Source organism: Pleurodeles waltl, chromosome 4_2 (genome assembly GCF_031143425.1).
Source record: "Pleurodeles waltl isolate 20211129_DDA chromosome 4_2, aPleWal1.hap1.20221129, whole genome shotgun sequence".
NCBI classification, from domain to species: domain Eukaryota; kingdom Metazoa; phylum Chordata; class Amphibia; order Caudata; family Salamandridae; genus Pleurodeles; species Pleurodeles waltl.
The window spans coordinates 176,983,100-177,010,941 of NC_090443.1; the positions used below are offsets into that span (position 1 = coordinate 176,983,100).

Genomic DNA, 27,842 nt, shown 5'->3' on the forward strand with positions numbered 1-27,842 from the left:
TACGCAGATTCCAACATCAGTAGGAGGAACTACGTATCATAGCTTACCTGTGCCTTATGCTATAAGCTGCAGTCTGTTGCTAACTCATTTCTGTAATCAAGAATATTTGTATTCAAACTATGATATGATATTATCTTTTGTACCTGTCATAGAATATTTGAATAAAATAGCCAAAGAAAATGACATAGTAATTATGAGAGATTTCTTTGAGCCTACTTTAACTTTTGGAACTGCCTTTGCTCATCCTAATAACTTGACTTGTTTACTAACGCCAGTAGAGAAGAACTGTTTAGATAATACAGAAGATAGGAGGAGAGAGATAAAGGCAAAAAGGGATAAGGGAATTATAAGTAGAAAGCCTGGAATAGATTATGCTTATACTGACATCACTAAACAGGGTAAACTAACAATAGATGCTGAGCATATAGGGAAACTTTGCATACAAAGGCCTTGGAGTAAGAATGATAGAGTGTGTGTTGGAAAGAGTGAATGTAGGTATGTTTTTATGTTTAGGAGTAACTGGAATTTTCTGATACCTGGTATTTACTATATTTGTGGAAGAAAAGCATCTTACCGCCTTCCTAGAGGGTGGTATGGGACGTGTTATTTGGGCATAGTCTTTCCAAAAATCTATCAGTTGGACGACCTGAGTAAGATTTCTGATTCAATGAAATTTAAAACGAGACACAAGCGAGAGTCAATTTCTAGCATTGTGGTAGACATATTTGGGGATATAATTCCTTCAGTGGAAGTAGTCGTGAATTCGATTAAGATTCAGAAGTTGTCCACAATAGTGGATAACATGTTGACAAGATATTCCGGAGCTATTAATCTTCTGGATGTAGAGTTGGCTGCTACAAGAGCTATGGCACTTCAAAATCCCCTTGTGTTAGACATTGTTTTGGTGAAAGAGGGCGGAGTTAAAAAAATGAATTGGTTCTAATCATTGTTTTTCTTTTATCCCTGATAATTCGGGGAAGGTTAAAGAATTAATCACTAATGTGACTAACACTAATAAAGATTTGAAAGAACTAACAGAAACTACCATTTGGGAAAAGGCTGTAAAAGGAATTGAAGCTATGGGAAAATGGTTTAGCAATGCGGGAAGAAATATTATTCTGACAATAGCAAAATGGGTGTCAATAATTGTGTTTTGTTTGATTGGAATTTGGGGAACCTATAAAGTGATAAAACGTGTTAAGAAGAGAAAATTAGAAAGGAATAAACAAAATTTTGGAATAGAAATGAATACATTTTACAAAAGAAAAGAAAACTAGAAAAATAAATAATTCAGAAATAAATGAGAAAGTTTTGAATTCAATGAAAATAAATACATTTAATAAAGAGTAATGTGATGACATGAATAGTCACCAAAGGAGGGATTGTGAGAGTGTGAATTTTCTAATACGTTTATTAATGATTTTCATATTAAAATGTGTAATGAACTAACATGTAAACCGAGAAACTTCTGAAATATTTGTTTTTCCGTTCTTGGCTAAGTGAAATTATATTTAAGTGATGTGGTTATTTTCCATAATTCAAAGCTTTCATAATGAGTGTCTTCAAAGCTTGTGTAGACGTATCCACAGCTACCGCTATTGGGTTGCAGTGTTATGTCTTAGAAGGTCGTGTATTAACGGAGCATTGCATAAGTTGAAATGTCCTATTGTTTGAATATCTTACTAATATCTGGTCTTTCTTGAGGATGGAAGTAGAAGGATACAGTAAAAGTTTCTTCCTGAGAACAGGATATCGAGAGGCGATGAGACAATGGAGTTACAGACGAGACGGAAGAAGTAAAGATACATCGAAAAAAATGTTATAGTTAGCATAGATTTGTTAAGTTTAGGTCATCAATTTAGTTGCCGATTGGCTGAAATGAAACCACCCCATAGACTGACCAATCAGGAGTGGATTAGATTTTAGTATAACAACCTGTGTAGAAGGATTGGAGGGGTGGTTCGTCTTTTGTCATACAATGCTATTCTTCTAGAGTAGACGAGGTTCGAGACTAGATGTCGTTAGGCCCAAATCTTCTTATCTTCTGATGAGATAGCTGATGGTGCCCTCAAGCTGAAGATGATCATTTGCTGTTACTACTATTGTGGTAATGTATGTTATTAAATGTGAATTGTGTCTCTCTTGCTTTCCAGGTACCAGCTGCAAATAATGATTTTATTGCTGCACATTAATCGTTTTTTAAATTAATGTTACTAAATTCTTTTCAGTTAAGGCCAACATGTAATGCTAATTTGTGGTTAGTTAAGGAATTAATCTTGATATGCTCATGATTTGTCCTGAGATCATTTGATGCTGAACTAATGTATTCTTTGCCATTATTACCAGTTGTTGTATTATTAATAAGTGGGATTCTTTTGGAGATAATTTGTTTAATTGTATTAATTAGATTAAGATATATACGTCGTTTTAACCAGCCACTACTGATCTTATATGCTTATCATTTGTGTTTGAGGGTTATTTTCGTGACTTTTAATTACTAAACTGGTGTAGTTACTGACTGAAATTTTATAATATTGATTGTTGTTGTTATTGATGGTCCTCACACCTCCCATTGGTGGCTTCCCCTCAAACCTATGTCGTTTCGATACATCGTCCTCTAGCGCTAAATCCACTATTCAGTATTGATAATAGCTAGGATTCTGTGGCGCGTTAGCATAGCTAATTTGTTAAACTGCATTATCTAATCCAACAGTTTTGAATATTCAACCTGAGCACTAAACTGCTTTACTCCGAACAATGTATACTGATATATTTTGCATAATTACTTGGCTTAAATAAGTATTTAATAATGCATATTCTACACCTTTTAGTATTTGCAAATGTCTCCTCTATTATCATTATTTGCTGTCCTCATTTAAGTAATGCTTGACTTTTTCAAAAATCATGTAGAATTTGTTGTCTAGAAAGTTAAATTATCAAGTGCCAAGTCTATTAACAATATTGTTCTGCACATTGAGCACTTTTTCTGTAATAGCAGCTAATTTTAAAGAGGATTGTTTTAGATCAACCTTACACTCCAAGTCACAAAGACGTGAGTGAGAAGTATGTATAGGAGCCCTAAAGCCATGGTTACCTCAAAGGGCTTTACCTCATCACAATTCTCGGTGAAGCGTGGGACCCAGCAAGGATGCCTGTTATGCCCACTGCTGTTTCTTTTGGCCCTGGGAGCATTGGCAGTGGTTATACAACATGATAAAGGAATTGAAAGCATAAGGACAGCGATGGGTGACCATAAGATGCTTCTCTGTGCTGACACTATCCTTCTGACCCTGTCCCAACCCCAAAACTCCAAAAAGAAGCTAATGATGCTGACAGGCCTGTTCTCAAATTTCTCAAGATAGTGCATTGTCTCAAGATAGTGCATTAACTGGACTAAATAAATGTGAAGCCTGTCTCCTCAGGAGGACCACAGTGCCTATGTCCCTGGGGGTCCTAACCTTTAAGTGGAAACAATGGCACCTTAAATACTTGGGAGTGTTGGTCGATAGAGGACTAGAGGATGTTGTTCAGAATAATCTCATCCCACTAATGGATAAAACGACGATGATTTTGGAAAATGGAGACGAATGAATCTGTCCTTGTAGAGGAAGGAGTCAGTAGAAAAAATGATGGAAGCACCCAGATTTAATTAGATTTTATTTTTGGCATTCTGCCTCTACTAACCCTCAAGACCCTCCCATGCCAAATAGATGAAAGTATATGTTTGTTTGCTTGAAAGGGGGGACCACAGATACATAGCTCAAACCTTTGTCATTACCAAAGTTGGAGAACCAACATTGCCCAATGTGGAGTGCTACTGGCTTGCAAATCAGCTAGCCAACTCAGTCTACATGATTAAAACGCTCAGGGAAACGCCCCCTCAGATCACTGTAGAACAACACATACCATGGACGGAGGGAGATTTTAGTGATATACTACACTGGGTTACTTAAGTAGCTGAAAGGCAGGAAACCCGGTCATACTATCCTCGAAGATGGTGTGGAAAAGAATCTATCCATTGGTGGTGGTGGTGGGAAGCGTTTCTGCATTTGTGTACGTGGTTGGCTCCCAGTGGTACAATGCGACAGTCAAAGTGAGGCAAACGGAGGTCAACTGGTCAGCCTGAATAAGGTGCACCTTTAAGGGCCTGGCGGAAGTGATTACAGAGGGAAAGGTGAATCTTCTAAGGACCTGCCACTCTTGAGGCCGACCTAAGGGGGCAACTGATGTTTCAAGCGCAAATAATGCTTCTGTATGATTTCTCTGTGCTACCCACTATGATGCCCCATGTAAAGTGCTGGTTATACATGGCACTATCAATGGCAAAAGTGGACATACCAGGATTTTGGAAGATGACAAAAGAGCCCTCCCACAAGCAGAGGTTGGAAGACTTGTACTAAGTTGCATGTTTTCAGCAGAGAACATATAGACAACACTAATTTACTAAAATATCAGGATATCTGGGGCACTTTTCTGAATTGGTGAATGAGAGAAGGAAGGAGGGTCAGAGGGAGGTAAGAGGGGTTGGGCTGCATTATCTGGGGTGATGGCTTTCCTAATGTGGGAGAGGGGGATGTGTGAAGAGGTGTGGGAACGGAATATGTTTCAGTGTCAAGCTCCTGAACTGTAACAGTGGACAAAGGCTTTACAAGGGATTCGTGTATTGTGGCCAGCAAATATGGATGTGCTATTTTGTAAATGTTTTGTTGAAAAGAATAAACGGTTATAAAAACAAAGATCTCACTCAAAGGGCTGCAGATGAGCAGTTGAGGTACCTACTGAAAGGCACACTAAACTTAATATTCCTGAAAGTGGTGTGTCCGTCACTAGTCCATTAAGGCTGGGAGTTATGTAAGAGTTTCAGGATTTTTGTACGAGATATGTTTACATACATTTACTCTTAATGAAAAGCATTTACATGGATGTTGCTATCTTGAACATCTAGCATGGATCTGGTCCTCATGGACAAAAAGTAGAAGCTGCTACTTTCAAGTTGGACTCCCAGCATGTTCAGCAGAGTATCAAGCATTGCTACATCCTTTCCTTTTAAGTGCGTCAACCACAGACTGCCTCTAATCAGAGTTGATTAATCAGGTGTTGTCCTTTGGTACTCATCATGCCCATCTCCTGTGCTGACTATTTCCTGTCATTTCGTATGAGGAAATTCCAGTACATACTAAATATTGTTTCAGGTAAAATGTTTAATGTGACTCTGGCATTTATGCTACTTCCCACTAAATCGTGTTCTCCTCTACTCCATTATGATACTGTGTCCAAATATTTTTTCCATTAGATGCTGTAAATAAATTGAATGAATTAGTTAGAAATGCGTTTATTTCTAATTTAACGTTTCTTTTCCCAATGGTTGGAAATTGCCCATTTCGATGGATAATTGGTTTTCAAATCAATTAGCTTGAATTTACATATAGCTCTAACGTTTTCAATTTCTCTCATTCTCACTTGTAACTTAATTGTAACACTAAAACTAATAATAATCCCAATTAATATCTCATAAGCTTAACCATATCTCTGTTCTAAAACCACACTCTTATCCAAATCCCTTCCCTTGTCCTATCCTGTAATTTTCACCCACTAAAAATATTAAACTTTCTCTAACCTTAACATTAAGCTGAGCCGACAAGATAAACCTAACCCTTCACTAAATTACTAGTCCCAATTCAAAGATAGCACAAGAAACGAGGATTACATTTTACTTCCTTCGCTTTTACTATGCAGCAGTCATTTCATCAAATTTTAAGGCAAAAAAAAATACCATTAACACTTGGGAATGGAATAAAAACAACAAACCCCAGTAGCCAGCCAACAGCTCCAGGCACCATCCAATCAGACAAAAAACAGTAGTCAATTCAGTCCTTTCTCTATGTTGTCACTGTCTCTTTCTTCACTGCTGGCAGCCAAGTGGTCATCAACTTTTTCCTCTCTGTATCTCAGAGGCTATTTGGCTAGGAATACTGTGTTATCTAGTGTGAGGGCTTAATGATAGTGGGCCGCAGAAATGCAATCATGCTCCTTTGCGGCCGAATTGTTTGGTGCGGATCCTTTACTCCGGTGCAGCCCTCTGCCTGCTAGGAGTCGCTGTGTGCAGCGCATGAATCGGTCTGCGACACGTGACTTTGGAATTCATCTCACAGCAGAGTCGTTGAGTCGTGCACCGCTAGCCTGGAGCCTTTCAACTGGAGAGTGACGACCCACATTACTCGGGCTCTGTACTGAGCATTGCCTTGCCTGGACAAAGACGCCCTTCCAGAGTCGGTATTGCATGTGTTTTTTTTATACGTCCTCAGGGTCAGTATACTGTTTGAGGCCACGCAGTCCGTTCTTGGGGACATGCACCCAGGCTGACTTTTCCCCCATTGATTGCTATGCCAGGGGCCAGGGTGGAAGGTTGACCCCGGTCTTGGATCCATTTACAGTGCAGCTTTGGTCACTTAGATACCATGGCTGGATCCCCAGCCCAAAAACTGCATCGCTCTGTCTGCCCATAATATCTCTACCTGTTTGTGCAGCGCTCTGTCTGCCCTTATGAAACAGCAGCGCTTTGCCTGCCCATGCGCTGTTAACTGCCTATCTGCTAGACTGGCTGTACAGTTGGACCCCCATGATATCCTCCACCCTGGGTCTTTCAAGTGGGCCTGGTCCGAGAAAGTGGCAAACTATATGGCGGGCCGTCTTTGGAAATTACTTGAAAAAGACTCGCAGCTACCTTCCGGCAGCTCCCCCAGGCCCTGCTTTGGAAGGGAAGGTTGCTCTAACTCCTGAATTAGACCCCAGATGGCCACATTCTTTGTGGGTGAAATTCATGAATGACCCTAAGAAGGGTATAGATAGGTCCTGGAAGGTGTGCCGGGATAAACTTATTAATGCCATCCATTCCATCAAAAAATGTTTGGACATGGCAGGGAATGCTCAGTCTTCGGGCTACCTTATTTCCCAGGAGGTTCTCTCCAGATGTTTTTTCTGGGCAATGCAAATTGTGCACTATCCACAAAGCGTCGCCACTCCTTGTTGAATAAGGTCGATCAAAACTTGCAGATCTCCGAAGCGAGGTGGTGGCCCAGCAGGGACTCTCTGGAGAACCCTTAATTAAAGGACTGCACAAGTTTTGCAAATGCATTCACTTCTGTGAACAAGGCTCAATCGTCCATCAAAAGGGTGTTTACTCCCAGTCATGGCCGGGGTCACTCAGCTTGGAGTGCATTCTCCCAGTGCTCTCCTAGAGGGCAAGGCTCTAGTCGAGGCCAATATCAAGATCAAAGCAACATCACAAAACAAAATAAAATGATGGACGGAGTGTTGTAACTTTTCAAACACTCACCCCCAGTCATAGATCTGGGTTTAATCCATAATTATTTTGCTTGCCACGTCACCCCAATTTGGACCCAGCCATATGCAAATCAGTCTTGACCCAGTTCCCCATAGGAACAGTCCAGCCTGAACTGCTAGGCCAGGTCCCTCCTGGATAGGCAACAAGCATCCTGGGACTGGTTTCAGGGTATCACCCTTCATCAGCCAGGCTAGCTTGAATCCAGTGGCGCAGCGAGCAAGGGACCCACGTCTGGGTATACCCCTGCCACTTTGGTATACTCATGGTTACGGATATAGCACAGGTCCTCAATTTCCTGGCTAGTCTAGTGCCGGAGGGTCTGGTATACCGTTTCATCAATATCTTCTGTTCAGCCATCTCACCAGGGCACACTCTAGTAGATAGCTCTGGTAATGCTTGGGACCATACTCTTGCTTCTGTTCTTCTGACAAACCTTTTTTGGAGTCTCAAGGGGTAAAGGGAGGTTGAAATCAACACTTCAAATAAATTAACAGTGTAACCTATTTGGTCATACATGAAATCTTGGAGAAGATGAGTAAAGTTTAAAAGTTAATTGCAAATTAAGGATCAAATGTGTGTAAATGAATCTCAAAAACATAAAGCTATATAAGTACAAAATCATCAAAGGTGAAGTAAAGCGTTGAATGAGATTAAATTGCTCAAGCATAAGACATGCAAGAATCTCAGGTGCAGCAATACAAAAGAGGAGAAACAAGATATAGTGATCAGTATATAAGTCACAGTCCTCTTGCCTAATCATTGGATGACCTAAATTCATTTAAATACCCTAAACTAAGCCAAAAGAAATCTTAATTATCTCTCAAGAAATATAGGAGAGTGTCAGCATAGCAGACCCCTTGGTAGAAGAATTGATGGAGAGGTGCTGGGTACCATAATGCAAAGTAATACAGATTATAGAGGTCTATAGCCCTCTACATCTCAAGAGGAATCTTCTCTCGTCAGAGGCTAAAGAGAATCTGCTCTCATCTCACTAGGTGGATACCAATTAAACCTACAGAACCTTTGAGAAATCCACGTCATCACACCAAGAGTTTTCCATCTTCCTTACACAGTTGAAATTGGCAACTCCCATCAAGTTTGTATTCCACGAATCAAACATCAGGACAACCCTGAGTCTTGTGATGCCTGGTACACAAACAGAAGTCTTTTGCGCTCAGTTCGTTAGCACTCCTTTGTCCTTGTCTCCCCATACCCTGCCATGTAAAACGAACAATATGCCTTTCATTAACCGTAGACTCAGACGGACGCAGCTGCAATTAACAAATATTGCAACAGAAGCAAAACTACACATTGAAGGTTAGACACATAAAATCAATATTTCAGGCCTTTGGTTATGCTAACGTAATATGGCATTTTAATGCGCATTTGAAATACATGATTAAACATTCATCTTCAATTATAATTGCAACATGATTATTGTTGGGAATGGCCATTTCTGCAGAGTTATCCTCAAACGTTTTGCTTTTCTCCTACTATTTTTCTGCCCCTCTTTTTGTTGGCTTTAGGACTCTGGGCACTTTAGCACTGCTAATCAGTGCTCACTAATTGAGGTCATCCAAATTTTCTCCAAACCTTAAACTAAAAACCTATCTTTGCACAGTCATAACAACAATTTTAAACTCATTACATGCTGTTTGACCTCCTGTATTAATACTTGATTTCGTAGTTAACATTTGGTTTCATGTCATATGACCACATAAAATGGGTATCTACACACTGTGTCACAGTCTGGGTGCATTGCCTATAATGACCCTATCCCGAGTTATAGGGCCAGCTGCAAATGAGGGGCTATTATGACTATGGGGTGAGCACATTTAAAGTCCACTAAAGTCCCCCATGTCAGATGATGATGCTATTATAGAATTCCAGTGCTGGAGAGTGCAATGTTTAATATTAAGTGGGACGAAACAGATAACTGTGAAATTCTGGGCACATGGGCCATAAGAATCCTTCATATGTCCTCTGCCACAACATTTGTTCAATGATGCTTTCAACACTTCAATTTCTAATTAATATTTGGCATATTTATTGCTCCTTATTTTTTGGGGATGGAAAATTATTGCTACGTATAAATGTGGTTTTTGTTTTTTTAGAGGTTACGTGCATTTGCTAGAAATACCTAGTCCAACAAGATTGCTCCTCTATCAACATACATAAACATTTATTTTGTTGCAAGTCATGTTGGTGACAGGTTTGCAATGTAAAATACGTCATGTTTTAAGAACAAGGACCCGAATGGGCTGAGATATTGATGGCCCTTGGTAAATACTGACACAGCCGGGTGACGTATTTACCAGGTGTGGTCACATAATATTATTAATGATCCCATCTCAAACATGGGGAATACCTTATATGTTTTATTGTGATTATTATCACTTCAAATTATCAAAAAATAATTGGATACATCACAAAGATTGTCAAAAATTCATTAGATACATCACAAACACAATGTAAAACTACCCAAACAGGCAAATCATTCACACTCTAATTTTACTGACAAACTGGCGGAGAGAGCTCCAAGACATGTGGTTCTTTATCCTCGTTCAAATGTCCTCTCCACATTTACAATAAATGCTCTGGGGCTCTTCTTCATAAACCACTCATTCTTCCATTTTTATCGACTAAGGATTCATAGTTTTAGCCAACTATTTTCAAGCCTTCGTCAGGATAGCATGTACATCCTTTTAGCTATGCTTACTTTTTTCATTTTTTATCAATGTATCTACAATATATACAACAAAACATTATATTGTGCCAATAATTTATATTATTTTTACAACTTTACATCAAATCATTTCCTAATAACGTAATTACAAGAATCTTTAGAATATATTCTCCATATTCTTTGTTCAAACTGGTATTCCCTACATATAGACTTATACAGTCATTGTAAACAGTGAATACCTAATAAAATGCTATCAGGAGGATCAGATCCTTTCTTTCTACAATTCTCGTATCTTATGACAGTCTTGGATTCCTATTTATTCTCACTTCATATCAGATCTGTTAGTCAACTCAATTGGGACACAATGTCATTCCTCCTGTAAAGCATTTCCTCATTACAGTTGGTTCTACTCGTGTTTTCCAAAGGATACCTTCCTCACGTCACACATGAGAGAATCCATAGAACACGTTTCCCACATTTTGTCTTTGTCAGGGTATCCCATACCAATACATTTATACAGTTATTTTAGACAGTGCATCCCAAAAGAAGCATTACCAAGACAACCAGATCCTTGTTTCTTTCTGCAATACTCATAATTAATGAAAGTCTTGCATTCCTGTTTATTTTCACTTCATATCTCACCTGTTGGTCAAGTCAATTGGGCCACCAATTACTTCTCATGTTTCCCAGACAATACTTTCCTCAATCACACACAAAAGAATTCTTTATTGAGACCCATATCCCTACGTATGCCTATGACTTTTGTTAGGGTAACGCTATTGTCATGACTGCAATTTACCAGGTGTGGAAAATATCTCCAGTGTTTAATTTATGAAAGAAAACGTGTTGTGCCCCCAGATCTGGGCAGATGTCGGTGGCCAGAGCAATTAAACACTGGCACACTGAATACCCAGGTTGACACTATTTAATCCACTACCAGACACTTCCTATCCCTTTTTCTTCATCTTGCAGGTTTCTGCTTTCTCCCTTTGTGACTGTGTTGCTGTCTTATCTTCCTCAGTGTTTCTCATCTGTGTTTTTCCCTCTCTTGTACTCGATAAATATCTGATGCTAGAAATAAGTGCCGGTCCCCAAAAGTAAGTGCCAGTGACCCCCCCCCCCCCCCAAAAGGCAACCACCAGCTTAAATTAAGCATTGACTATCTCTTAGTGAGGAACAACATGCAGAATTCAGTCCTTACCACAAACCACATGCACTAATGTTTATCAGGTATTTTTACCTGGTAAGGAAGAATAGGCTCTATTTGTTGCAATTACCTGGGAGGAAAATTCTGGTGTTTACTAATGTGTGCAAAAACTGAAATTCCTGAGGTAACAGGAACATCAGGGTTTATCAGCCCAACTTTAATCAGGGCCAAAGGGTAGAATTCCTTCTGTTAATCATGCTACTGCACGCCTGCTCAGTCCTTCTCCCTACTAATAGTATAATAATAATGGAATAATATTTTGTACCTGGAACATTAAATAATTTAAGAGAAAAAGAAGCACGCAGTTCAACTCCTAGTGGGGTTTGGGACCTGCTGCTCCAAGACCTGCGGGCTCAGTGCTCCCTACTGATTCAAGGTTCTGCATCCCTTCAGGTAACTCAGGAAAGACCCTAAATCCTGAAATGATCAGGTCGGTGAAAAGTACCACGCTTCACATTAAGAACCTCATTCTTAGAGGCACAGTAACCCTGGAAGGGCCTCAAGTAGAAGTCTGCACCTGAACTGGGATTACAACATGTGCAAAAATACTGCAGACATGGCAGGTTGTCTACGCAAACATTATGGTCACTGCTTGGCTGAGAACCTCTGGGCCTGCAAGAGATTCAAACTCTGGCAACAGTGAATGAGTGGAAAAGTAAAGGAGTAACAGAGTAAGGGTGAATGGCAGTTAGGTGGAGTTTCATTGTGATGTGCACTGTCTACTTCTATTGATGAGCGATGTTCCTGTGAGAGTTGGGTTGAGAGACTAAGCATGACTTAAAGGCAACCCGCTTTACGTTATTATGTGTTCTGGGGATTGATAGGTCATGCTGTATTACAATGTGCGCTTCCACAGCAGGCTGAATTGATTCACTGGTCACAGCCTGACCTTTTAGGCTCCATTAGCTGACCTGCCATGCTGTATTGCAATGAAGGTTGTCGCACACTGTTGCAAAGATGGGCCACACAACACTCGGTTGTGTGAGGTCCCACTAGGCACACTTTCTTGTGATTGATAATATCACACTATGTTCAAATAATTGAAAGCTTATTCTACAATTTGTCATTGGCCTAGGCTACAAACGTTCGGCCTAGGCCACAAACGTTCACCCACAGCATGAAAATGAAAAACAATCTTGTGTATATAACAGTGTACACATGACCCAGGTTTAACAGTAATAGTTCATGCACAATCACTCTAGGTCTTACATTTGGGATTTCTTTGGGCACCCGCATCTGAAAGAAATCCACTCATTACTTCAAGTCCTCAGAGAATCATTTGTGACCCACGGTAACATTTGCTGTCAGCTCATTAACACTTATCACATTAATCACTTTTTTTTAACTTCACTTAATGCTCACATACAATATTATGCACAAACCATGTTTAACAGAAATAGCTAAAATACAGTCACCCTTGGTTTCACCCTTGGTACTTCTTTGGGCATGAGCTTCCCAAATGTCTCCACTCATTCTGCGTGTCTTTGGAGCATTGTCAACCAAACGAAGAGTTAAATCAGCAGCCTTTTTCACTCACTTAAAACTTCTCGACAGTTGCCCCAATATTCTAACAATACGAAAGAGCTATTAAGTCTATAAATTAATGACTCAGTTTAGAAAAATTAATACCCAAAAACCTACAAAAATGGCTCCTTGACGAACACACTGAGCCAGGGTTTCTCATTCAAGGGAGATTTTCATTTGTCTATCGATCTCTCAGCTCCTCGCAGTCACTGCCACTATTCTGTTCATGAGATATACACAGAAATAACACGGAATCAAACATAATCAGCCGCACACATCGCCTAAGGATGCGAGAAGCTATTGAAATTTATGCCAAATTCGATTGAGTTGACTACCAACTCAGCAATGTTGTTATCATAATTGACGGTGGTTGTCTAACGTCAGTCTATGACAGAAAACACAAATCCCAAACCTTATAGAAATAGAAACTTTGTGGCCACATCATGCTGACATAATCAAAGTCTCACAAGGCTCCAGAGAAGGAACAACAAGAGTAAAGTTGCCCGTTCTAACCCAATCTACCCAATCCAGAATCCCACTAGCTTTGTACCCATCTACTAAACTGTACCCCCACGATGTGCCGAGAGAATTGCTTTACCCTCATCTGTTGGAGAGTGATGTGATCCACTTCTTGCTGGTGAGGATCAGGGAAGAAAATGTAATCCCGCAGCTGCTGCGTCTGCTTTAGAGCGAGGATTGCTGTGTCTGAGCAAGGCTTCGGAAGCCGCTGGCCCATACGGAGGTCCATGGGGATGGTCTGTGGTACTCGCCCAGGGGTGGTCAGGGTCACATCAGCTGAGGACAAAAAAAGCTTACAGTAAATCAAAGCCCAATAATACCCCTTACAAAGTGCATTGCAATACAGTAAATATTTATATTTTATATACATAAAATGAATGCTGTGCTATCCAAAATCTCACACAATTTAAAAATTGTCCAATTGAATTATATAAAATTTCTATAATTTTATTTTTACAAAAAAAGTAAGTTTGCTTGCTAGAACCCTCCATGTTGGTTACTTTCATAGTAAGAAAGCCTGCAGCAGATATAGTGAAAAATGTATTAAAACACTTAGGGGGTCATTCTGACCCTGGCGGCCGGTGACCGCCAGGGTCACCGACCACGGGAGCACCGCCAACAGGCTGGCGGTGCTCCCGAGGGCATTCTGACCGCGGCGGTTCAGCCGCGGTCAAAAAGGGTAAACCGGCGGTCTCCCGCCGGTTTACCGCTGCCCCATTGAATCCTCCATGGCGGCGGAGCGCGCTCCGCCGCCATGGGGATTCAGACACCCCCTACCGCCATCCTGTTCATGGCGGGAAACCCGCCATGAACAGGATGGCGGAAGGGGGTGCCGTGGGGCCCCTGGGGGCCCCTGCAGTGCCCATGCCAATGGCATGGGCACTGCAGGGGCCCCCGTAAGAGCCCCGTAAGAGCTTTGCAGACACTGAAATACGCGACGGGTGCAACTGCACCCGTCGCACCCCTGCAACTACGCCGGCTCAATTCTGAGCCGGCGTCCTCGTTACAGGGGCATTTCTGCTGGGCCGGCGGGCGCTCTTTCGGAGAGCGCCCGCCGGCCCAGCGGAAATGTTTAAATGGCCGCCGCGGTCTTTTGACCGCGGTGCGGTCATTTGACCGCGGTGCGGTCATTTCACGGCGGTACCTTGGCGGACGGCCTCCGCCGTCCGCCAAGGTTAAAATCACCCCCTTAGTGTGACGGATATCCCATTCGCTGTATTACAACTCCATTATATCCCATGGAAATCGAAATTCGGCGGATGGTAGTGACGGAGCAACCCGTCCGCCAAACTCCAAGTGCCAGATTTACATAGAACTGGTCGCAAAGTACTAGTTGCGATCTGCGACAAGTATTTTTTCAACCTTTGAGGTAATTTGCCCAAAATTTGCAAAACATTAATCCATACCAGTATGATTCAGAATTTGAAAGTGATGCCCCTAAAAACGCCCCTTCCAAATCTCAAATCGGTACTTGGTCGCAAACCCAAAGTGTGATTCAGTAACGAGTTACCAAATCACAAATTTGGTGTTTGTACATTTAAAAAAAACATCTGTGGCGTTTCAAATGGCCTGATTCTCTGAATCAGCCCATTTGTGATCTGAACTATGCTTTATATATCTAGCCCTAAAATTTGAAAAATTCTTCTAGCAGTTTTCCTAAAGCAAAGTAGATTTCAAGGGTAAACCATTCTTCACTGTTGACTCCTTCAGTGCATACTCATCTTGGTTCACAGTGCATTATATTAACAAGCATGGCAAAAAAATAAATCATATATATATATATATATATATATATATATATATATATAAATAAATAGTGTTAGAAATGGGGTCTTTGGTTGGCAGTCAGGTAACCCCCTGTCCAAGCAAGGACCCTCACTCTAGTCAGGGTAAAGGAGAATCACACTCAGTTAACCCCCGCTGACCACCTTGGTAGCTTGGCACGAGCAGGTAGGCTTAACTTCAGAGACCAGGTGTAAAGTATTTGTACCAACACACAGAGTAATATTGTAAAAACACCACAAAATGACTCAACACAGGTTTAGAAAAATAGCCAAAATTTATCTAAACAAAACAAGACCAAAACAACAAATGTCTGACATACACAAGTCAAGTTATGAATTTTTAAAGATTAAACAAAAAAATAACACTTAGAAACACAAAATGCTTTGATGAGGTGAATACACAGCATCGATACGGAGTCATTCTCAACAATCCGATGCCAATTGCACCCGGTACAGAGTCACGCAGAACGCCAGGTAGAGTACCTTAGTAAAATGTGAGAACAAGTTGTGCACTAAGTCCGGGATCACAGCGTCGCTGGATCCGAGGCGGAGTCAGTTCCGGTGCTGCGGGGAGAAGGAGCAGAGGCGTCAAAGAGAGGCACATGGTCCTTGCTGCAGAGCGGTGAAGGTGAAGCGGCGTTGGTGCGAAGCACTGAATCCGTGCACTTCGGGCGGAGTTGATATCCAGCAGTCACATTCTGGTGCGGCGACATCCACGAAGTTGCGGACTTCGGTGGGGCTGCGGCGGTGTCGGGCCTGCGAGGGTCATCCCACTCCAGCGAGGACCATGGAGTCGGTTGCAGGCGGCGGCACAGGATTCGGTTGCGGCGTCGGTCTGGAGTGGTCCGAAATCGTTTTTCTTGGCTTTTCACCAGCTTTTCCTTTCAAGGTCCCAGGGACTGGATAGGGCACCACTTGTCAGGGCAAGAGTCTCAGCAGGAAGTCCAGGTGCTGGTAGGGGAAGTTTTTGATGGCATTGAGTCTTCAGAACAGGGGGCAAGCTCAGTCCAACCCCTTGGAGATTCTTCTCAAACAGGAATATACCACAAAGTCCAGTCTTTGTCCCCTTTCACAGGCAGAAGCAGCAACTGCAGGATAGCCCAACAAAGCACAGTCACAGGCAGGGGCAGCACTTCTCAGCTCTTCTCCTTGGCAGAGGTTCCTCTTGACTCCAGAAGCGATCTAATTTTCAGGGGTTTTGGGGGCTCTTCTTAAACCTCTTTCTTCCTTTGAAGTAAGCCTACTTCAAACAAAAGTCTCTCTTGTTTGTAAGATCCTGCCTTGCCCAGGCCAGGCCCCAGACATACACCAGGGGGTTGGAGACTGCATTGTGTGGGGGCAGGCACAGCCCTTTTAGGTGTAAGTGACCACTCCTCCCCTCCCTCCTAGCACAGAAGGCTCATTAGGATACGCAGGCTACACCACAGCTCCCTTTGTGTCACTCCCAAAGGGAATCTGCACTTTAATAATATTTAAAGGCAGCCCCTATGTTAACCTATGAGAGAGATAGGCCTTGCAACAGCGAAAACCAAATTCGGCAGTATATCACTGTTGGGACATGTAAAACACATAGGTATATGTCCGACCTTTTACATACACTGCACCCTGCCCATGGGACTATCTAACGCCTACCTTAAGGGTGCCTTACATGTAAGAAAAGGGAAAGTTTAGACCTGGCAAGAGGGTACACTTGACAAGTCGAACTGGCACTTTAAAACTGCACACACAGACACTGCAGTGGCAGGTCTGGGCCATGTTTACAGGGCTACTAATGTGAGTAGCACAACCAGTGCTGCAGGCCCACTAGCAGCATTTGATTTAAAGGCCACGGGCACCTCTAATGCACTTTACTATGGACTTATTAGTAAATCAAATATGCCAATCATGGAACGCCAATTGTACATATATTTTACCTAGGAGCACTTGCACTTTAGCACTGGATAGCAGTGGGAAAGTGCCTAGAGTATCAAACAGCAAAAACAGAGTCCAGCACACATCAACAACCTGGGAAACAGAGGCAAAAAAGTTAGGGGAGACCACGTCAAGGATGCCAAGTCTAACCAATAGAATTTGAAAAAACATAGAAATTCATTGAAATAGACCAAAGGTTACAGGGACGTTAGAGTTAGGTTCTGAATTTACATGCGCAAAACCATAGAAATTCAGCAGTTATAGTTATGGTTATCTCAAGTAACTATGACTCGCACCTCCACCATGCACAGTTATCTCAACAATAATTTGACGGCTAATGTTACACTATTTTTAATGACGTTATAAAAGATGTCATGAGTGCTGTAATATCTGAGGTAATTAGCAGTGTAGACGGGCCCTGCAGCTAATCCCCTATAACACCAAACCCCGTGCCAACCCCACCGCACAAAAGAGTGAGATCACCTTTCGGTATGTACCTTGAATATTTGAAGTTGAAAATAAATTAAAGCAAGGAAATGACAACTGATACACCTAGACTGGAACCCTCAGCTTTCACTGTGAGGGTAGGAGACCTTTACAACTAGGCCAAAGGTGACTCCATTCCGTGCAGTGTCCAGACATATCTATTACATGTGACCCGAAGATTTTGATGGGAAAAAGAAGTAAATGTTCAATGACTAGGAATGTTTAACATTCAAAACACTAGTAAAAATACACACACAGTGCCACAAGATACCAGAATTAGAACCTTCAACCTACTGTGTGACAGTCCAAGAGCTAGAGAGAGAGAGAGAGAGAGAGAGAGAGAGAGAGAGAGAGAGAGAGAGAGAGAGAATGAGTGACAGGACCGTGGGGGAAGCCTGAAGGCTACCGTGGTCCCAGCCGGCTCCCTGCCTCCTGAGGGAGCTAGCACTGCTCCTGCACACAAGGAGCTGCTAGAAAGGCAGCTTCCAGCATGCAGGAGCCTTCCTTTCATCTCTTTCCCTGCCAGCATGATAGTGGGCAGGAAAATAAATACAAAATCTGCTCCCAGGAAGTGGGAGCAGTTTTCATGCTCCTGCTTGCTGAGAGGAGTTATGTGTGCTTTTGCTTGGCAAACCATAAGCAACCAGCTATCTCCCAAGTGTGGGCCCCTTTGGAGATAGCAGGAGCTGGCCCTGGGAGTCCCAAGGACCATAAATGGCTCCAAGAGGGGGGCTGCACTGCACCCCTCCTTCATTGTGTTGTAAACGGGCTAGCACCAACCCAGGGCTGGCCCGTGCACAAGAAAGGAGGGGGGGGGCGCGCAGCCCGCTCTCTCATCATAAAATGCTAATATCCCTGGGAAGTTGGTGGTCCCCAGGGCGTGAGGGGTTCGTGCGGCCCCCTGCACTTATTTATCACTACGCTGGTGGTCGCCGGGGCTTAAAACAGCCCAAGGAGGGGATTTCTTTTAAAACAAATGTGGGAGCCAGTGCTTTTTTGAAAACAAATGTAGCCATGAATTTTACGCAAATGTGCGGCAAAAAAATGTATACTAAAACCTTTTTTGCCCTGATGGGACCCCAGGGGGACCACAACATTAAGGCTACAAGATTAGGGTATTGCTACTCTAATCCCTTTTCTTTATTATTAATCTTTTTTTTAAAATCTTTTTGTTTAGAACTCAGCTGAGTCCAAGTCCCAAAATGGCCGCCAACACTTGCTGGTTGAAGTGTTGGCAGCCAATCAGATCTCTGCACAGGATCAGGAGTATTCACAAATTCATTGCGACCCTAGAGATTCAATTTCTTGAAAAGTACTGAACGGATTTACACTAAATAACAAAAAGTGTTCTTTCTGGAGCAAGAGACAGCTTTCTACTAAATTTGGTGTAATTCCGTCCCGCAGTTTGGGCTGTAGTCGTGCCTAAATTCTCTATGGTAATTAACAGCGGAAACACACTTTTTTTGAATTCCCACTTCTTCTCTGCCCTGGTTTAACAGATCACCCTATCACTTTCCATGCACAACAAGACCCTAGGGGACACTTGTTTTTGGAAAATTTAATGACAAACCATCAAATGGCACCAAAGATATACTCAAGTCAAAAAACGTTTTTTCCATGGAAACTAGGTCTTTAACTATAACTACCTACTGCAGACCACCAGTAAGTAATACAAATATATATTCACTTAAAAAACAAAGGTTACATGGACGTTATAGTTAGGCTCCCATTTTAAACGTACAAAACCTGTTAGAGTTCTCTCAAGTAACTATAACTCGTGCCTTAAGGTAACTACAACTCATGCCCTTGCCGTGTACAGTTTTTTCATCAAAAATTCAACTGCAAATATTACATTGATATTTTCAATGATGCTATCAAAGATGTCACGAGTGCCATAATTTGTGAGGTAATTAGCAATGTATGGCGAGGGTGTGAGTTATATACCTTAGGGCACAAGTTATAGTTACTTGAGATAATTCTAACCATAACAGGTGAATTTCTATGATTTTGTACATTTAAAATGGGAGCCTAACCATAACGACCCTGTAAGCTTTAATTTTTTCAGTAAATTTCTATTGTTTTTTTTTAACGTATAATAATTTTCATTACTATGCGTTATTCCAACCCTTTGACAGGTTCTGGCTACAATAAAAAAAACTGTGCATGGCAATGGCGCCTTTTGTTTACGTGAGTATATTTGTGTGTGTGTGTGTGTATATATATATAAATAAATGAGGATTAATAGAGACATGTTTTTTTCATCTTAATCTGAATCTGAGCAGGTTTATGTGGACATCCTGAATTCTGACTGGGCCATCTGAAGTTGCAGTAACTGCTGTTGCCCTAGTCCACACTTCAGTGCCACAAAATTACAGGTAACACATATAATAAACAACTTCATTCTACAAATTTAACAACAATAATGCATATTTTCTGCAGGATGCTCAAAAAGAGCAAATAGAGTTTCACTAGTTGCGTTCAAAGAATTGCCATAGTGTTCTTTGTGCATAAAAGAAGCAGTAGGACTGGAAGGTCCTTTCAGAGGGACAGATCATGTGCACACATTTAAGCATTTACCTTGTATGTGCTATGGAAGTCTCTGATACAGAGCATTTAACACTCAAAAGGAAGTGCGCCTTGAATGTGGTTACTGCCACGTGCAAAAGGAGGAGACCTCTATCCCTGTTCATATACACATACCAGAGCATGTGAACAACTGATATGGCTCTAGGGAATGTGCTACATTTTCACCACTCAGAGGTGAGCCTTCCTCTATCGTGCCCTTTGGGAAAGGCATTATGGGTACCAATTCTACACAAGCTTGGGGTTGTAGAAAGATGGTGGTAATCTCGACCAACTCACACACAGACAAGAACAGTGAATCAAGAGCTCAGCTGTTAGAATCTAGGCCTGGGCATTTTGTACTCAGCCCTTTAAAGAGCTATAAAGGCTTGAATGGTGATGGGCACAATCTGAGTGCACCCACTTTTTAGTGAGCATTTAGGGAAGCTGTCTAAAGACTTTGGGTGGTGTATACAGGCAGACAGAGAGGCCAGCTCACATGGAATAACTAGTTTGACCATCTACACCGAGTTGTGTATATGATAATTTTGATAAGGAAAGAGAATTATGCCTTTTAGGTCCCACCTACCAGATAGCACAAGCTGTCTGGTTGTGAAAAGACCTAGGCCCTCATTACGAGCCTGGCGGTCTTAGACCGCCAGGCCCGCGGTTGGCGGGAGCACCGCCGACAGCCTGGCGGTGCCCCGCAGGGCATTCTGACCGCGGCGCTTTGGCCGCGGTCAGAAATGGAAAACCGGCGGTCTCCCGCCGGTTTTCCGCTGCCCGTTGGAATCCTCCAAGGCGGCGCAGCTTGCTGCGCCGCCGAGGGGATTCTGACACCCCCTACCGCCATCCTGTTCCTGGCGGTTCGCTCGCCAGGAACAGGATGGCGGTAGGGGGTGTCGCGGGGCCCCTGGGGGCCCCTGCAGTGCCCATGCCAATGGCATGGGCACTGCAGTGGCCCCTGTAAGAGGGCCCCGCTTGTATTTCACTGTCTGCTTAGCAGACAGTGAAATATGCGACGGGTGCAGTAGCACCCGTCGCACCTTCCTACTCCGCCGGCTCGATTACGAGCCGGCTTCATCGTGGGAAGGACGTTTTCCCCTGGGCTGGCGGGCGGCCTTTTGGAGGCCGCCCGCCAGCCCAGGGGAAGCCTCAAAATACCCACCGCGGTCTTCCGACCGCGGTACGGTATTTTGGCGGCTCCCGCCGGGCGCGCGGTGACCGCGCCCGGCGGGAGTCAGAATGACCCCCCTAGTGTCAACTTACAGTGGAGTTAGAGGCCGTGCTTTCCTTACAATTGTTTGGCTTTATTGTCACTCTCCTTTGCTTGATTTCTATTTATTAGCTTCTATGGGATTTCCTTCTTCATCTTGTTTTGGTTCCTGCCCTACAGCATGGCCTCATTACTTGCGTAAGATTTTCACAATGATGCACAGCATCTTGCCATTTCTGTGCAGCACAGGTAAAAGCCTCAAACGCGAAATCTATTGGTCTGTCCAATGCTTCTTTTGTTTCTTATTGAGACACTCCGCCATGGACAGCACATGATGCACCTAGACAAAGTGCACTCATGAAAATATGGGGGCTGGGAGACCCATCTTATAACCCCAGGCAGGCCCACCAAGAAACTTGAAGATTCTGAGACATGACCGAACCTCTGAAAATCTGACAGGGCTGGGACAGACCAGCATGTCTGGCTCTGTTTGTCAGGCACTGATTCTTTCCCAGCCGTACTGGTGTTGAAGAGACCGAGGCTGGTCAGCCAATACAACCCATTTTCATCTGCGTATGATCACATAACACACACACTTGGGAGGCACTGAATGAAGTTATGAAGAAAGGCTCACTGTAACTAGGGGTCATGCTGAGAAGATCAAGCGGAGGTCTTTATGTTTTCATCCAGCTACTAGCCAAAAAAGAATGGATGATGATCGTAACAGGGAATCAAGGCGACGTCTTCTCTTCTGTGGCTATCCTGTTGCTCAAAGGCGCTCAATCAACAAGTGGCACACAAAGGTCAGTACAAATCTGAAGAATAGTCTCCAGGATCCATAGCATATGTAAAGAAGCAGATGCCAATTGCATACCCTCAGACAGTGCCTGATACTTACACCCAAGAGAAACTGCAGAAAGCAAAGGAGTTGGTTGAGCAAGTGGCCTCAGTATCTCTGACGTAAGTACTTTGTGGACAAATATGTGATTGCATGTTTTTCTGCATGACATATTTATTGTACAAATATTAAAATCCCTTTCAATTTAAAACCAATATCATGCAGTTACAAACAACACATAAACACCCACTTCATGACACATGCATAATTTGAAAGCCCCGTATTAGCATTAAAACACAGTACTAATGCACATGTCTGTTTCTAAAACAAGTGCATGAATCCTCAAAGTGTTTGCTTGCTTTAGTTAATCCCATGTACTTTGCAAGAATCAAACATTATCACATAATCCTATTAAAAAACCAGAGGAGCAAGAGCAAAAGTACATAGGCCATTAGTTGCTGCTCGCAGTGCCCCTAGTAAGCTTAATTAGTTCAACATTAATAAATTTGTTCAGCGAAGCATTACATATCATATTATCTGAGTCCAAAGACGCATTTATGGCCTGCCGACAGGAGCGGACCCCCAGTTCATTCCACCTACCCCACAGCAGGGGTATATGCTCCTTCAATAGAGCTGGGCACAAACATAACACATGTTCGAGAGATTTCTCCCAACTGCCACAGCCCTTACACGTTACACCATCCACCGGCTGCAGCTGGTTGGGAAGATGTTTTAAAAAAGCCAAGTCTCCCAGGGCTAGTTGCCTGTTTATTAGTCTAAAACCACATGAAAGCAAAAATAAAATAAAGCTTTGTTGGAAAAAATCACATAGTGGCAAACATACAACTGCACATACATCAACGGAAACACACGGAACAAGCAAACACATGGAACAAGCAATCAGATGTACGTCCAAGGGATTGCACATATAATCATGCTGAGACTCCTAGCACTGCCTTTAGGGACCCCTGGCTTAAGAGGTGGTAAAATCAGTGCCAGGAACACAAGAGCAGCTTGTCCTTATGGACGTCGGTTGCAGCCCCACTTGTTTTCTGTCCATTTTTTATTACAGTAATAGTGAATAATATTATAAAATATTATGGAATTAATATTCGCTAATATTGTAATAAAGAAAGTATTACAATTAACTGGAATATGACCTTGCCTGGCATCCAAGGTAAGTAAAAAATGCTTTTAAATATATGTTGTGTGCATGCTTGCGGGTGACAGAGTGTTTAAGTGAGAGAGAATGTGTGTGTATATGTAAGCATGCACGCATGTGTGAGTGAAAGTAATGCTTATGTGGTAGGTGATGTCACTTCCTCTATTCCTCCATTTTAGTGAACGGACTATCACGGCCCACCAGTGTCTGAAAGCTCGCCTAAAGCCCAAGTCAGCCAGCGTTAGGTCTGCCCTAACACAATGAAATTCAGAAACAGCATGCCGGGAGACCATTCTTATTAGGGGTTAGCAGTGTCAATTTTACACCGTTTTACACTGCACTAGTGTTCTAAGTATAAACAGGTACTCCCTAGCGAGCAACTTCTTAATATTAAAATAGCTATGCAATGGGACCAAAGGAAAAATTAATTTATTTCAATGGGTTGGGGTTGAGGGAGATGGAAGTCAGTGTGACTGAAAGGCAAGAGCTGGAGAGGTGTGGGCAAAGAAGCAATGGAAGAATAATAATAATTAAAAATAAACAAAAAAACTGTGAAGGAAGCAATGGCATAACTGTAGGGGGAACTGAGGCGCAACACACAGCCAACAAGGAATTTAAGGAGGCAAGTATTACAAGAGAAACCGAGCAAGAAAAGATGAGAACTCTACAGAGCACTAGAAGAAAAAGAAAAAAGAACTGGCAAAGCTTATAGGTGTGGCGTTGGCTGCCCGGCTTTTGCCTTTATCAATGTTTGTTTTTGTTCTGTTTTGGTATGGTTTTTACAAAACTTTGGGGTTATTACAACTTTGGAGGAGGTGTTAATCTGTCCCAAAAGTGACGGTAAAGTGATGGATATACGTATTACGAGTCCATTATATCCTATGGAACTCGTAACACGGCTGGTGGTATATCCATCACATTTGGGACGGATTAACACCTCCTCCAAAGTTGTAACAACCCCCTTTGTGTTGGGGGAGCTGACGGACCCTTGCCTAATAAAAAAGATGCTAAAAGCAAAAATATGTTTTTGGTCTCAAAAAGCACACTATGCCATAGTAGTTCCTGAAGGCAATTACATTGTATACGGATGTACTCCTTGTGACAGAAATATGTTGTCAACAACAGTGAAATTAGTTGGTGGCTGGAGTTCACGGACCAATTGCCCAAGTTGCATACTCTAGTGGGTGAAAGAAAAATGTGAATGAGACAACAGACCCATGGATAAAAAGATCTAGGTGAAAGTCCCTATAAACAAGTGTATCCTATATATAACATTTGTAAACTCATAAGATCTTGGCTAACAACAAACCTAAAAATGAATTATCTGAAAGCATGCAGAGGAAGTGGGCAAGTCATCCATTCAGAGAACAAAAAATTAAATGCTACAGAGAGGAATTGTTAGAAATGGGGTCTTTGGTTGGCAGTCAGGTTACCCCTTGTCCAACCAAGGACCCTTATTCTAGTCAGGGTAATTCACACACAATCCAAATTATCCTGTGCCCAACCTCTGGTAGTTTGGCACTGAGCAGTCAGACTTAACTTAGAAGGCAATGTATAAAGTATTTGTGCAATAAAGCATACAATACCACAATATAACACCACAAAAATACACCACACAGTGTTTAGAAAAATATATAATATTTATCACGGATAAATGCAGGTCAAAATTATTAAAGATGAAATAAGAAAATGTAGGGATATCACTGAAAGTGAAATCAAGTGTCTTAGAGTTGAAATGTTACTGTTAAAGCAATAAAAAAATGTCTTAAGTTCTCCTAGAAACAACAAGTGTCTCTTGCAGGGCAAAGTACCTGGTTTGCGTTGAAAAATCCTCGCAAGGGACCGCAGGAGAGGAGGTGCGTGGAAAACGGTGAGTGTGCGTCAGTTTCGCCCCTTCGCACATGGACTTACATTGTTATTTTCCATGCGGGGAAGACGTTGCGTAGATTTCCGGCGCACAGACTTGGATACTCTTCGGGTTGTGGGGTTTTCAGATGCCCCGGGGACGATGCGTGGAATCCTGGGCTTGCGGAGCGAAGTTACAGGGGCTGCGTCGATTCCGGTAGGCGATGCGTGGAATTTTCTTCCGCACGGCAGCCGATTCCTCTTAGGAAGTCGGGTGGCGTCATTCTGAGTCGGCTTAAGTCGTTCCAGTACAGCCGTGCGTCGAAGTTCCGGCCGCGTCGCTGGCGCTGTGTCGATCTTCTGTCGCAAAGTCGCGCTGCGTCGTTCCGGTCTCGGCGTGCGGGGAATTTTTTGCCGCAAGCAGGCTGTGCATCGTTCTTGGCAGGCGAGTTGGTAGGGCAGAAGGCCCTGTTTTTATACCCAAATGTGCCTTTGAAGTGGGGGAAAACTTCCAAGAGTGGCTTAGAAGTGCACCAGGTCCCCTTTCAGTTCAATCCTGTCTGCCAGGGTCCCAGTAGGGGGTGTGGCAGTCCTTTGTGTCAGAGCAGGCCCTCCACCCTCCCAGCCCAGGAACACCCATTCAAAATGCAGATGTATGCAAGTGAGGCTGAGTATCCTGTGTTTGGGGTGTGTCTGAGTGAATGCACAAGGAGCTGTCAACTAAACCCAGCCAGACGTGGATTGTAAGGCACAGACAAATTTAAGTGCAGAGTGTAGGAGGCTGGCCTGGCTTATAGTGGGTACCTGATGGTACTTACACCTTGTGCCAGGTCCAGTTATCCCTTATTGGTAGATTAGTAGTGTTCTAGCAGCTTAGGCTGATAGAGGTAGCTATAGCAGAGCAGCTTAGGCTGAACTAGGAGACATGCAAAGCTCCTACTATACCCCTTATATCATATAGCACTATATTATAAGAATCACAATACTCAGAGTTACTAAAAATAAAGGTACTTTATTTTAGTGGCAATGTGCCAAAAATATCTCAGAGGATATACTCCCTTAGGAGGTAAGTAAAATACACAAAATATACACACAAACCAAAATCAGGTAAGTAACCAGTTAGAAAAGTAGTGCAAACACTGTAGAATACAATAGGATGCAATAGGCCTAGGGGCAACACAAACCATATACCAAGAAAGTGGAATGCAAACCACTTAGGGACCCCAGGCCTAGTGTAGTGTGTAGAGGGTCGCTGGGAGTGTAAGAAAACTCTAAGGGTGTCCAAGATACCCCACCCCAAGACCCTGAATAGTAGGAGTAAAGTTACCCTACTTTCCCAGAAACACACTAAAGTCACGATAGGGGATTCTGCAAAGACCACAACAGACTGCAAAGCACTGAAGACGGATTCCTGAACCTGAGGACCTGCAAAGGAAGGGGACCAAGTCCAATAGTCACGAAAGTGTCCAGGGGGGCAGGAGCCCATTAAACCCCGGATGAAGGAGCAAAATGGCTGCCTCCGGGTGGAAGAAGCTGAAGTTTCTGCAACAACGGAAGATGCCAGGAACTTCTCCTTGGCACAGAAGAAGTTCCACGGCGTGCTGGAGGATGCAGAGTTGTTTCCACGCAGAAAGCCCGCAAGCAAGCCTTGCTAGCTGCAAAGGTCGCGGTTGAAGAGAAAGGGTGCTGCCCGGGCCTAGGAAGGCCCAGGAGGTTGCCATTTGGATGAGGAGACAGAGGGAGCACTCAGCAACACAGAGAGCCCACGCAGAAGCAGGCAGCACCCACAGAAGTACTTGAACACGGGTTCAAGAAAACTGAGCACGGCGGTCGTCTCAATACTACAAAGGAGGGTCCCACGAATCCGGTGGTCAACTCAGCGAATTGAGCAATGCACAACGGAGTGCTGGGGACCTGGGCTGTGCTGTGCACAAAGGATTCCTTGCAAAAGTGCACAGAAGCCCTAGCAGCTGCAGTTCACACAGTAAACAGGACTACTGTCTGGCGTGGGGAGGCAAGGACTTATCTCCACCAAATTTGGACAGATGGATCACTGGACTGTCGGGGTCACTTGGATCCAGCTCTTGTGTTCCAGGGAGCATGCTCGTCACGATGAGAGGGGACCCAGAGGACCGGTGAAGTTTGGTGCCTACGTTACCAGGGGGAAGTTTCCGTCAACCCACTGGAGATTTTTTCTTGGCTTCCAGTGCAGGGTGAAGGCAGACAGCCCCCAGAGCACGCACCACCAGGAAACAGTGGAGAAAGCCAGCAGGATTAAGCGCTACAATGTCGCTGGTAGTCTTCTTGCTACTTTGTTGCAGTTTTACAGGCGTCCTGGAGCAGTCAGCGGTCGATCCTTGGCAGAAGTCGAAGAGGGAGATGCAGAGAAACTCTGGTGAGCTCTTGCATTCGTTATATGACAAGAAGCCCACAGGAGAGACCCTAAATAGCCCTCAGAGGAGGATTGGCCACCTAGTCAGGTAAACACCTATCAGGAGGGGTTTCTGGCGTCACCTGCTGGCACTGGCCACTTACAGGCCTCCACTGTGCCCTCACACCTTTGCATTCAAGATGGCAGAGGTCTGTGACACACTGGAGGAGCTCTGGGCACCACCCCTGGGGTGGTGATGGACAGGGGAGTGGTCACTCCCATTTCCTTTGTCCAGTTTCACGCCAGAGCAGGGGCTGGGGGATCCCTGAACCGGTGAAAACTGGTTTACACAAGGAGGGCACCATCTGTGCCCTTCAAAGCATTCC

General features: G+C 43.2%; 1 protein-coding gene across 3 annotated transcripts in view; it reads right to left on the minus strand.

Annotated features, from left to right (window-relative positions):
* The window catches only part of HDAC7 (histone deacetylase 7), a 531,422-nt gene that overhangs the window by 281,249 nt on the left and 222,331 nt on the right, over window positions 1-27,842 (minus strand). For all 3 annotated transcript variants that reach the window (XM_069231044.1, XM_069231043.1, XM_069231042.1), the window contains exon 2: window positions 13,361-13,557. In XM_069231044.1, coding sequence (XP_069087145.1) covers window positions 13,361-13,557 — 197 coding nt within the window. The remainder of the gene's footprint in view (window positions 1-13,360; window positions 13,558-27,842) is intronic.